The sequence below is a fragment of the Acinonyx jubatus genome, chromosome B2, assembly GCF_027475565.1.
Source record: "Acinonyx jubatus isolate Ajub_Pintada_27869175 chromosome B2, VMU_Ajub_asm_v1.0, whole genome shotgun sequence".
In the NCBI taxonomy this organism is placed as follows: Eukaryota; Metazoa; Chordata; class Mammalia; order Carnivora; family Felidae; genus Acinonyx; species Acinonyx jubatus.
Genome location: NC_069385.1, coordinates 50,381,431 through 50,394,843, shown reverse-complemented (window position 1 = coordinate 50,394,843; position 13,413 = coordinate 50,381,431). Strand labels below are relative to the sequence as shown.

General features: G+C 39.0%; 1 protein-coding gene across 2 annotated transcripts in view; it reads right to left on the bottom strand.

Moving 5' to 3' along the window:
- The window catches only part of LAMA4 (laminin subunit alpha 4), a 142,483-nt gene that overhangs the window by 25,373 nt on the left and 103,697 nt on the right, over nucleotides 1–13,413 (bottom strand). For both annotated transcript variants that reach the window (XM_027057066.2, XM_027057065.2), the window contains exons 18-24: nucleotides 12,678–12,817; nucleotides 10,083–10,259; nucleotides 9,291–9,436; nucleotides 8,817–8,979; nucleotides 7,399–7,532; nucleotides 5,604–5,775; nucleotides 1,025–1,156 (exon numbers count right to left, since the gene is read on the bottom strand). In XM_027057066.2, the coding sequence (XP_026912867.2) occupies nucleotides 1,025–1,156; nucleotides 5,604–5,775; nucleotides 7,399–7,532; nucleotides 8,817–8,979; nucleotides 9,291–9,436; nucleotides 10,083–10,259; nucleotides 12,678–12,817 (1,064 nt within the window). The remainder of the gene's footprint in view (nucleotides 1–1,024; nucleotides 1,157–5,603; nucleotides 5,776–7,398; nucleotides 7,533–8,816; nucleotides 8,980–9,290; nucleotides 9,437–10,082; nucleotides 10,260–12,677; nucleotides 12,818–13,413) is intronic.

The window sequence follows — 13,413 nt, the reverse complement described above, 5'->3', positions numbered from 1 at the left end:
GTTACCGGGTACCTTTTTTTTTTGTGTGTGACATCGTGAAAAGATTTAATGAATCTGCAAAAATGCTAGCCAGAGAAATAGTTTAAATATTCCTCTATCGTATGGGGCGCTTGGGTGGTTCAGTCGGTTAAGCATCCGACTTCGGCTCAGGACGTATCTCGCAGTCTGTGAGTTCGAGCCCCGCGTTGGGCTCTGTGCTGGCAGCTCAGAGCCTGGAGCCTGTTTCAGATTCTGTGTCTCCCTCTCTCTCTGACCCTCCCCCGTTCATACTCTGTCAATCCCTGTCTCAAAAATAAATAAACATTAAAAAAAAATATTCCTCTATCGTAAACCATCCTCATGAAAGCCATGGACTTTGAACTGAAAAGAGAAATACCACCTCCTACTCTCTGCATTTTGGTTCAACTTAAAAGATATGTCTTTATACATTTTACTCAATTGTAGATTCAGAGTAGTTGCTAATGAAAATAGATGAAGTATATTATCAGTACACTGTATAACTGTTTCAAGATTAAGGAGTAAGTATTCCTTGTGGGCTCTCTTTATAAGGAAATCCGTGTTAGTGTTTTCTAAGTTCTGGATAAATGGTTTACAAGGAAATTCTCTATTTGCTTACTATCTACTCTTTTTACATTTAGTAGTGCTCAAAGGATAAATTTAAAAGTGGCCTTTGCATCCACACTCTGGCATTTTCGACAAAGGTATAAAAGAATTCTATGGGGGTGCCATTGTAATCAAGACACTGAACGTTAAGAAGAGCCTTTTGGTCAATGAAGCAATTAAAATGAATCTTTCAGTGACTCTTTTATTAGAAACATGGATATGACAAAAACATTCACTCTTTTAAAGCAAATGTCACCCTGGAGTTGTGTGGTTGGGGCCCTTCGACGAAACAACTTTAGATGTGAAGGTGCTCGGTTTAATTACTTTCCCACCTATGTCATTTGATCCTCTGATTAGATCAATAGGTCTAAGTGCAAACAAAACAAAACAAAATAAACAACACAGATTGCAATGATTGTACCTCATGGTATTTGGCATCATTAATTTGAGCTTTCTTCAACGTGTCCTCAAGATGCACAGGGCCGTTGCTAAATCCAAAGTCATAGAACACATGTAGGTAACCGTTGCGCATTTCCAAGCTGAAGAACATACTCTGTGGAGAGAAAGAAGTTAATAAGATGTGGGCATCTGCTGTTATAAAAGTGTAGATTTAGCTGAATTTGAGAAGTAACACTAATATTTATCATTGAAACTGAAAACTAAGGAAGTCTAATGACATTCGTACCATGAAATTAAAATCGCAACTCCATCCATATCAGCAGTAATGTCTCATGTTAATATGCTAAAGAGTTAATATTATACATAATTTGAAACAACCATATCCTGTTTCTTACTCGCTTTACAGATTAATGCAAATTTAAGTTTACCTTATTGACTTTTTAAAAATCTTGGAAACTTTCAGCAATTGTAACAGGCCAGCAAATGTAATTGCATTGCATTTTAAGAGAAAAATTGGTAATACTGAAAAATAATCCCAAGGTTTGCTGTAAAAAATCTTAAAAAATTGTCAGCAAATACAGATATAACAAAAAGAAGGACATTTCTGTATTATTTGGAAACATTGGATTTATGTAAACAAATATGAAATTATTACGCACTTGGGCCCTAAAAATAATTCTGTATCACTCATATAATTTACTGGTCAGGCTTTCTTGTTTTGGAAGCTTATATACAGAAGAATTGAATGGATTTGAAAATTAAGGTATTATGGTAAAGTGTCTATTTGTCAGAAAGTGATCTCCTGAGTGGGGTTTGTATACTTCTGGGATGTGGAAAACAATCCATTGGGGGAAAGAAAGAAAATATTCCAAATTCCGTTTATGCTCATTTTAAACTCTAAAATAGAGGGAAAAAATTAACTTTTAGTATTTAATACATGGATCGATCTGGACCTTCATTTTGTCCTTTGGACAGATTTTCATGGACTTCACAGGGTATGTGAGGCTTTGAGAGTAGAGATTTACACTTGAAGGCTGGCGGTGGCCCCTCACCCATTTCTTTGCTTTTAGCCTATTGCAGTTTATTGCAGGTTATGTGTGCCTTGGTACATGGATTTACATGTGAGAAGACTTAAATAATAGAATAACCACAATGGTTTTTTATGGGGATGCAGTGATGTGAAAATATTTTTGAGACACAGATGTTTGCAGATTACTTCTTGCAAATCATTTTCTTTATAAATGAATTATTCTAGATGTGTTGACCTTCATTTCTGATGACAAATGTCTTTCAGTGGTATGAAATTTACTAGCTACTTAAAAAATACTTTATCTGTAATTTCAAGGGAGGAATATGATAACAATGCATGAGAATGTGGCTTTTGGAAATGTTTGTTATTTATGAAGTTTTTATTTTAATTCCAGGGTAGTTAACAAACACTATTATATTGTTTCAGGCATACAATATAGTGATTCAACAATTCTATACATCACTCGGTGCTCATCACAAGCGCACTCCTTGATCCTCATCACCCATCTGCCACCCACCTCCTCTCTCAGTTTGTTCTTTATAGTTAAGAGTCTGTTTCCTGGTTTCTCTCTCTCTCTCTCTCTCTTTTTTCCTTTGCTCATTTGTTTTATTTCTTGAATTCCACATAAGAATGAGATCATATGGTATCTGTCTTTCTCTAACTTATTTTGCTTAGCATTATACTCTCTAGCTCCATCCATGTCGCTGCAAATGACAAGCCTTCATTCTTTTTTAAGGTTGAATTTTATTCCATTGTATATATAAACCACATCTTTATCCATGCACCTCTCGATGGACACTTGGGCCACTTCCATAATCTGGCTATTGTAAATAATGCTACTATAAACATAGGGGTGCATATATCCCTTTGAATTCATGTTTTTGTATTTTTTGGGTAAATACCCAGTGTGATTACTGGATCATAGGGTAGTTCTATTTTTAATTTTTTTGAGGAACCTCCATACTGTTTTCCACAGTGGCTGCACCAGCTTGCATTCCCACCAATAGGATTCCTTTTCCTCCACATCTTTGCCAACACTTATTGTTTCTTGTGTTTTTAATTTTAGTCATTCTGATGGGTGGGAGGTGATATTTTGTAGTTTTTTTTTTTTCTCACTGTAGTTTTGGTTTGCACTTCCCTGATGATGAGTGACATTGAGCATCTTTTCATGTGTTTTTGGCCATCTGGATGTCATCTTTGGAGAAATGTCTATTCGTGTCTTCTGACTGTTTTTTAATTAGATTACTTGTTTTTCAGGTGTTGAGTTGTATCAGTTCTTTACATATTTTGGATACTAACCCTTTATAAGATCTGTCGTTTGCAAATATCTTCTCCCATTCCATAGGTTGCCTTTTAGTTTTATTGATTTTTTCCTTTGTTGTGCAGAAGCTTTTTATGTTAATGTAGTCCCAATGTTTATTTTTGCTTTTATTTCCCTTGCCTCAGGAAACAAAACACATCTAGAAAAATGTTGCTATGGAGGATGTCAGAGACATTACCACTTTTGCTATCTTCTCGAATTTTTATGGTTTCAGGTCTCACATTTAGGTCATTAATCCAATTTGAGTTTATTTTTGTGTATGGTGAAAGAAAGTGGTCCAGTTTGATTCTTTTGCATGTAGCTGTCCAGTTTCCCCAACATCATTTGTTGGAGAGACTGTCTTATTCCCATTGTATATTCATTTCTCCTTTGTTGAGATTGATTGACCATATAATCGTGGGATACTATCTTGATCAATGCAGCTTTGTAATATAACTTGAAGTCTGGAATTGTGATGCCTCCAGGTTCGCTTTTCCTTTTCAAGATTGCTTTGGCTATTCAGGGTATTTTCTGGTTCCATACAAATATTAGGATTGTTTGTTCTAGTTCTGTGAAAAATGCTGTTGGTATTTTGCTAGGGATTACATTAAATATGTAGATTGCTTTGAGCAGTATAGACAGTTTAACAATATTTGTTCTTCCTATCCAGGAGCATGGAACGTCTTCCCATTTCATTGTGTTGTCTTCAATTTCTTTCATAAATGTTTTACAGTTTTTAGAGCACAGGTTGTTCACCTCTTTGGTCAAGTTTATTCCTAGATATTTTATTATTTTTGATTCAATTGTAAATGAGATTGTTTTCTTAATTTCTCTTTCTGCTGCTTCACTGTTAGTATATAGGAATGCAACAGATTTCTGAAGAGAAGGTAACATTTTTGAAGAAAGTTGCACTCCGGAGAGATGATTTTTAAAAAACATATTTGGAAATTTTTCTATTTTTTTAAGTTTATTTGTTTATTTTGAGAGAGAGTGAGAGAGTGCGAGTGAGGAAGGGGCAGAGAGAGAGAGAGAGAGAGAGCAAGAGAGAATATCAAGCAGGCTCCATGCTGTCAGCTCGGAGCCTGATGAGGAGCTTGATCTCATAAACTGTGAGATCATGACTGAGCCAAAATCAAGAACTGGATGTTTAATTGACTGAACCGCCCAGGTGCCCCCTAAGTTTTCTGTTGTTAAGTGAATTTGTTGATGAAAACAATATGTGTACCATCTATAAAAACTCTCATATCTGCACTATTGAAATAGTTTTAGAAAGAAATTTCTAACTTGTTTACAAATCTTTCAATTAAAGATTTTAATAGTCTTAAACTCTTTGGTTTGAGTTTACAAAATGATGCAAGATCTGATTAGCTAGCAAGAATTGGCATCAGGAAAGATGGAAATGTACCAGCCAAATTCAAAGACAGCTTTTGCCAATTAGTGAAGGAGATTCAAAAATGGTATCATGATTTAGTAAGCATAGCCAATGACACACATCTTATATTTTTATTTTTGAGGTATCTTGTTCAGTTTTGACATCCAATTAAACTTAGTATTGAAATAAATTGGACTTAGGACAAGACTTTTGAGTCACTCTATCTCAAAGAATTAATGAGACTTTCAAAAATACATAAGCATATCTAATTATATTGTTTTTATTAACACTGCCATTAACAATAATATTTGTATCGTTAACAAACAGAACACAATTTTATTTTATTTCATCTTTATTTTAAAATTGTGTTTATTTTCATTCACTATTTTATCTTTATATAAACTGTCTTTATTCCTCATTTTGAATATATATCCACAATAATATGGATTATTATTAATAATAATCATTAATAACATACATCATTACATACTTTCATGTATATTGTTAATAAAGAAATGCTATATATTTATAGTAAGCATGCAATTTTATTTATTTACTTTTATTGATTAAGGCATATAATGTAAAGTCAGTGCTAAACTTCTGCAGACACACTATTCACTTGGATCTTGGTGCTGATTTTCTGCAAAATCCCCCAGTTTATTAAAGGGGGCTATATTTAATATACAACCCAAAATGTAGTGCACGGAAATGCATCTCAGGGCTGCTTTTACTTACTTCTGGCATCACTTCCCTAAAGAAAAAGAAATCCAATTTTACTTTCTAAACTAAACCTTCAGCTTGGTGGCATGACACACTCAACCTGGGCAGGTTCCTAGGAATATACAGAGCAGAAAGTAAAGGCAATAAAGGAGAAGATAAAGGACTTTTATTTTTCTCACCCCATTGACCATCAGGAGCACGAGGCCGTTATCAGCTGGCGTTCGAACTTCTATGTCAAAGCGAGTCACCTGACCGAACTTCCCTCTCCTTGTGATATCCCTCACCACGGCATAACTGGAGCCATCGAAGAAATAGCTGGCAGCCCGACTCTGAGTGAAGGCCAGTTTATCTCTGAAATAAAACCGCAAGGATCAGAGGAACACGACCATTTGTATTACGCTTTTCAGGTGTGGCCCTTTGAACCCATTGTCATGACATCTTCCATGGGCCTTACAGTATTTAAAAATGTGGAATTTAAGACATAAAACAGATGAACATGGGTGGGGGGAGGAGGGTAGGGGAGAAAGAGAGAAGCAAGCCAGAAAAGAGACTCTTAACTATAGAGAACAGGGGCGCCTGGGTGGCTCAGTCGGTTAAGCGGCCGACTTCGGCTCAGGTCATGATCTCTGGGTCCGTGAGCTCGAGCCCCGCGTCGGGCTCTGTGCTGACCGCTCAGAGCCTGGAGCCTGTTTCAGATTCTGTGTCTCCCTCTCTCTCTGATCCTTCCCCGTTCATGCTCTGTCTCTCTCTGTCTCAAAAATAAATAAACGTTAAAAAAAATTAAAAAAAAAAACTATAGAGAACAAACTGAGCATTGCTGGAGGGGAGGTGGGCAGGGGGATGGGTTAAATGGGGCATGATAGGGATTAAGGAGGGCACTTATTGTGATGAGTGCTCGATGTTGTATGTAAGTGATGAATCACTAAATTCTACACCTGACACTGATATTACACTGTATGTTAACTAACTGGAATTTAAGTAAAAAACTTGAAAAAAATAAATGAAGTCCCGACGTTTGCATGGGAGACATAGAGAAGTATTTATAGGTAAGTTAAATAAATCATTTTATTTTTTTTATATTTTTAGCTTCAGGAGTAGAATTTAGTGATTCATCACTTACACGTAACACCCAGTGCTCATCACAAGTACCCTCCTTAATGCCCAACACCCATTTAGCCCATCCCCCCACCCACTATCCTCCAGCAACCCTCAATTTGTTCTCTATAGTTAAGAGTCTGTTTTCTGGTTTGCCTCCCTTTCCGTTTTTAGCTTATTTTATTTTTCTTTCCATTCCCCTATGCTCACCTGTTTTCTTTCTTTCTTTTTTAAGTTTATTTATTTTGAGAGAGAGAGAGAGAGAGAGAGAGAGAGAGAGAGAAAGACAGTGTGTGAGTGGGGGAGGGGCAGAGAGAGGAAGAGAGCCTATCAGTGCAGAGCCTGATGCAGGGCTCAGTCTCATGAACCCTGAGATCATGACCTGAGCCTAAATCACGAGTTGTATGCTTAATCCACTGAGCCACCCAGGTGCTCCTCATTTTGCTTAGTATAATATACTCTAGCTCCATCCACTTTGTGGCAAATGTTAAGATCTCATTCTTTTTTATGGCTGGATCATATTCCATTATATACACATCTATAGATGAATATATATCACATCTTTATCCTACATGAATTGTTTTCAATGGATTTCTTTTCCACCCTATGTGCTAAGACAACAGAAGTTTCTAGTGAAATTCCAGTCTCTGGAATCCTAAATCAAAGCTGCAAACAAATTGTTTACGACTTTTCATAATTGCGCATGCTCCTCGGTGGTAGGGAAGAACTGAAATGATTTTTGTGGGCATGACTATTACGCAGTTTCAAAACTAGTTTCCCCAAAGAAAACATTGAGAACCTGGATATTGTTCCATGTTTGTCTCACTTGCTGCCCTCATGTGGCCATCAAAGGCTTCAGTACACTTAACACTTTCTTACCTGGCACAGGGCACTGACTTGGAGGGATCCATGTTATAGATGCGCTTGAAGTTGTACAAGCTGATCACATCATTATTCAAAGTGGCCAATTCCAGGCAGCCGACGAAGCCAGGCAGGTTTAAGCTTGCAGGGAGCTGTGCAAGACAAAGCAAATCAACTACCCTGTGATCATATGTCACGCAGACGATACAGAACAGGTAATGAAACAGCAGGTCAAGGGGAACAACCCATTGATAAAATATCTTTCCGTACCTGTGTCTACTCTGTGCCAATAATTTAGATAAACAGTGATTTTTCAGTTGTGCATATCTTTTTTATTTTTTTCATTTTAATTTTTTTAATGTTTATTCATTTTTGAGAGACAGAGAGAGACAGACAGTGAGCGGGGGAGGGACAGAGAGAGAGGGAGACACGGAATCTGAAGCAGGCTCCAGGCTCTGAGCTGTCAGCACAGAGCCTGACAAGGGGTTCGAACCCATGAACCGTGAGATCACGACCTAAGCTGAAGTTGGACGCTCAACTGACTGAGCCACCCAGGCACCCCTCAGCTGTGCATATCTTAACAGAGAGGATGGGATTTGCTGAGTATATACTACGTATCAGTCACACACTGAGCAGTGAATTCATGACCAAAATCAATTCTTACAGCAGCTCTGTGAGGTAGATATTCCTGTTCTGATACAAACAGAAGGAAAGTAATTCTTGGAGATGTTCAGTAATGTGTCTATAACCAGTATGTCGTAGCCCTGGAATTGAAATCCTACATCAACTCCCTATCTGGCTGGGCCTTTGATTTTTCTTCCCTTCGCCAGATCTCATATCTCCCGCCCCCCTAGTTCCATCCCTTCCCTCATCTCAAGCATTTTATTTCATGTCTCTATTTGTTGAGATAACTGAGTTGAACCTGTGATCTGTGAACCTGAAGGCTAGGTACAAATCCACAAGGTACACACACTCTGTAGTAGTGGGTGGGGGTAATATTAATCATATATGCCTGTTATCAGAATGAAATGAATGTTAGCTATCTATAGTTTGAAAGGATTTGACGCTATGAAAATATGGGTAGTAGAGACCAGATTTATATAACAGATTTCTAGATCAGAATTTTACCACCCATTGAGCTAAGTTCTTTCTTAAAATATCAAGACTTCCAGGTGGGGGGATGGGCTAGACGGATGATGGGTATTAAGGAGGGCACTTGCTGGGAGGAGCACTGGGTGTTATACGTAAGGGATGAATCACTGACTTCTACTCCTGAGACTAATATTACACTATATGTTAACTAGAATTTAAACAGAAACTTGAAACATCAAAAAAAAAAAGAAGTATCAAGATTTCCAGCCTACCCCCACTTTATGAATTTTTAAAAACAATCATTATAGATTGTTAATAACTCCAAATATAGCTGGATAGCTTACCTTGAAGTTTGGAGGCACTCCACCAACATAAAACACGGTGTCCTCGGGGTCCAGATCCAGCAAGGAGTCATCTCCTGCGAATTCTCCCTTTTTAATAAACTTTTCCTCTGCAGTGCTACTTAGACTTGGGACTGTTAAAAACACCTTTCCGTGTTTTCCTACCCTGTAAAAGAATTTCACATTTTATTAGCCAGATCGTTTGTAGAAAATATGTTTTTTTGAATATCAAAATGCTAATGTTCCCTCATCGCAGAATTGGTGATTTGATTTTGTCACATGCATATGCATTTACAGAATGTCAACAACCAATAGAAAGAGGAAAAAAGACAAAAACTTCTAATATTGATTGCTATTTAGAAACAATGACTATTGTTTCCCTAATCTTTTGTTTTCCACACACGTTGTGTTCGTGCACGTTCGATAGATTTCTTAATGAAATTTGCATGTAAGCCCTGGGCTGTGGCTTCACTTTACCTTTCAATCTTGACAATGCTGAAGTAAGCAGGCCAGGAACTGACAGGTTTGGAGTCCAGGGGAATCTCCACATCCTTAGTTCCCAAATTGTAAATGTACACCAGGTTATCATTTTTGATTGCAAGACCCATGTATTCTTTTTTGGCCTGCAACATCAAGAAGTCACGTAAGTAAAATTCGTATGAAGGAATATCATATTTTGTTTTCATTTCTTTAAAGGACAGTCAGCAGTTCAAATGCTTGGCTGTATACAAGGCACGTCTGGCCTGAGTTATTACAAGGTTGCTGCTAGGTTGGCTGGTGCCTCTTCCTTTCCAGCCTCCTGTGGCTACATGAGTCTGCTGCCCCCCTGTGTTTGTCCGAGGGCATCCTGGACAGGCAAGCAGGCAACTGCAGGCCTCTGGACATTTGATGCCTTCCGGGAGTGTGCTAATCGTGTCTGGTTAACCCAGGGACAAAACGCAGCCTGCCAATACCTATTGCTGTGCATCTTCGAGCAGGTGCAGCATCAAACACGGCAGGCCTCTGTGTTGGGAAAGTCTTTGAAATGCTGCATTCAGTTAGCAGTGTGGAGCTGGTAATGAAGCAGCCCCCGAAATATCCCACAGAGGGAAGGAATTCCTTGTCTTTAAATCACTACTCGAGTCTTGGCATTAGAGTGAGCTCTATGTTGTGAGTCACCAGAATGGGAATTCAATTTGTTTGCATAGGTAGTTTTGGTTTGAAGGCAAGAGAAGAGCACCTATCTTTCCTTTTAACTGTGTTCTCTCTTTTAAGACGTCGTGCTCTTACGTGTTTGCTTCCGAGGTACAGGATAAACCGGTCTGCAGCCCCCGCCAGTTCTGGCTGCTTCACGGGAGGAGGCTTCATGTACAGGCTCAGGGACGTGAAGGTCTTTAAGTCATCCATACTGGTTTTGGGGTGTACCTCCACTGCTGACTGGCCATCGAACATCATGGAGACTTGGATCTGGAGTTACACAATTATTCTGTTAAAAATACCCCGCAGAAATAGGCATAGCTCTCTCTCATAGTTCCCAACAGGCTCCCCTCAGCTACTATGGGCTCTCTGAGCCCTACTCCCCTCCTGGCCCTTGTTCCCTTATGTCCTTACCTTGTGGGAGAAAGGAGTTGAGGCAGATTATAATATAGTTGTTTAAATTTAAAGTGGGGTGAAGGGAAGGGAGCCAAAGAAAGTGACAAAGCAGATCCAAGGCGAGAATAAATACGACTTCCACAATGAACTACATACTTGGTTGGGGTGAACTAAAGAGCTTGATGGGATACCTGGTCAGTTATGCTGTTCGCAAGGCCCATAACATTAACAATTAATTGATCACGAGAAGTATAATTAATCTTGGGTACCAACATGGCTAAGACTTTCTCCTCAGGGGCTTCATAAGAGGAACATACTTGATCACATCTGGACAGTTGGGAGGGGTCTACACCCAGATTTGAAGTCTTTTTTTTTTTTTTAATTTTTTTTTTAACGTTTATTTATTTTTGAGACAGAGAGAGAGCATGAACGGGGGAGGGTCAGAGAGAGAGGGAGACACAGAATCTGAAACAGGCTCCAGGCTCTGAGCAGTCAGCACAGAGCCCAATGCGGGGCTCAAACTCACGGACCGTGAGATTGTGACCTGAGCCGAAGTCGGACGCTTAACCGACTGAGCCACCCAGGCGCCCCCAGATTTGAAGTCTTAAATGGGATCTTGAAACCTGGCTCTGCCACTTACTAGCTATGTAATCACGAGCAAGTCACTTAACCTGCAGTCTCTTCAACTGTAAAGTGAGGACAAAAGTTTTGCTGAATGAAATAAGATAATATCTCTAAAGTACTTTGAGCTCCCAGCTCTATCATTATCATTCCTGTAATGATGAGTTCGTTAAGATATTTCTTATAACGATCCTCAGAAAGGCATCACAACAAAGCATAATTCAGTAGATGAAATCTACGGAGAGGCCCAATAGGAAAAGCTGAACTGGTTCAGGGTGATTTTCTGAGTATTCAGAAGTGGATGGACTTTTTATAACCATGTCATACAAATATTTCTGAATAATTAGATGTATTTATATCCATTATTTAATATTGATTTGGTTAATACTGATGTTCAATAAGTTCAAGATGATATTCCCAAGTGCTTGCAGTACAGCTGTCCTATGTTGCTAGTTGAATACAAATCAATCATCTTGATAAACAATCAGTTTATGGGATTAAAATTTTTTTTGTAAAAATGGAGTCTGAGAAGGAAATACGTCTGCACAGAAATTGTCTCACTTTGAAGAGCCAACTGGGCTCCCCAAGGCATTGCCAAGCCTCTTTAGAAAATGGTTTTAGGTGATTAAGGCCCCCAACTTCTTCCCCATTTAAACAAAATTACCAGAAAGCCATCACAGAAACCTAGCTTTGGAAATGCCATTTCTTCACCATCACCTTTTCTTCAAAGGTTCTCCAAGGAACCTAAAAAAGGCGATTTGTGGGGTGGGACCAATTATCATATATCATTCAAAAGTTGGATATATTGACCAAAACTAATCTCCTCTATTACAAAATAATTGATTTCCAGTACTCCTTTCTGTCAGCACTTAGGGGCCAATGGTCTGATCAGGCCAATTCGCAATTGAGAAAATAAAACCATATAATTTGGCCGTAAAAATGATACTGGTCTATACATTAATAAAGCACAAATGAGAAAGAGGGCCAAAAAAAAAAGTCCCGCTTGCCACACTGAAAATGCTGACGGCCGTGTCAGGGCATGTGCCTTCCAACACCAGCTCTAATTAGGATGCTGCCTCTTTGCCTCTGTGCAAGCATCTCGGGGCAGGGTCTTCGTTGCGATTGTCCAGTTTATGTGGTCTGTGATTCCCCAGGGAAGCCTATGGGGGGAGGTCAGTAAAGGCTTCATATCATCAGTGTTGTATCTGAGAATTCCTTGCAGAGGTAGATGGGCAAGATTTTTCTATACAGTGATTGCACTAAGACAGCTGTTAAAATAATTAATAATAGTAACAATAATACATTGAGTCTTCTATTGGGGTTGGTTTCACTCGATTTCTTTTGCTCTATGAGCTTTGTTGACTAGTTAACTCTGTGGCCCTTAATCTTGGCTACACATAAGAATCACTGGGAAGTTTTTGAAAAATACAGGTGCTGAGCCCATCCTCTAGAGAGCCTGATGCATTGCTCTGAGGTTGGGACCAGGAATTGGTTTAGTTTTTAAAGCTCCTCATGCAATTCAAATGAACAGATCCAGATGCAGCTTAGAACTACTGAGCTGGGCAATACTGTAGGAAGTTTCTGGGCTCTGGAAGCTGCCTCGAGACTGGCAGTTCAGTTTCACGTTCTCACTATCCCCGACTGACTGACAAAGATGCCTTTCACTGTTACCTTGCTGGCGACGCTTCTGGTCTGAGCAATAAGCTCCCGGATCCTCTGGATGCTGGCAGAAACGTTGCTTGCAGGCCGCTTCTGTTCTACGGTGCGAAGCTGATCCAGGAGCTGAGGGACAACCTCTGTCAAATTCCTTACTGCAGTTAATAAAAATTAACCACTTGAGGAAATAGCTCAACTATATCAACCAATATTAACTATATTTAAGGTATCAGGTGAAGAGACAACAAACACATGGTTACCTCTGTTAGAACTATAAGAAATTATTTGCAATCCTGCAAAACGAATCGTTAAGCCCAGTGCATAAGCGATTACTACTTTGTGGCATTTATAACATATATCGGTCTAAAAATTATATGGAAAGTAAGCTGACTTATAACTTACATTTCTAAGTTTTTTTTTAATGCTTATTTAGTTTTGGGAGAGACAGACAGAGTGTGAGCGGGGGAGGGACAGAGAGAAAGGGAGACAGAATCTGAAGCAGGCTCCAGGCTGTGAGCAAGCTGTCAGCACAGAGCCCGATGCGGGGCTCGAACTCACAAACTGCGAGATCATGACCTGAGCCGAAGTCGGACGCTTAACTGACTGAGCCACCTGGGCGCCCCTATAACATGCATTTCTAAAGGGCAGGATCCATGACAAATATACAGGTGTTCCTTTCACTATACAGCACGCTATACAGCACAGGTTCTGCTTGTATTTCTTTTTCTTTTTTTAAGTTCACTTATTTATT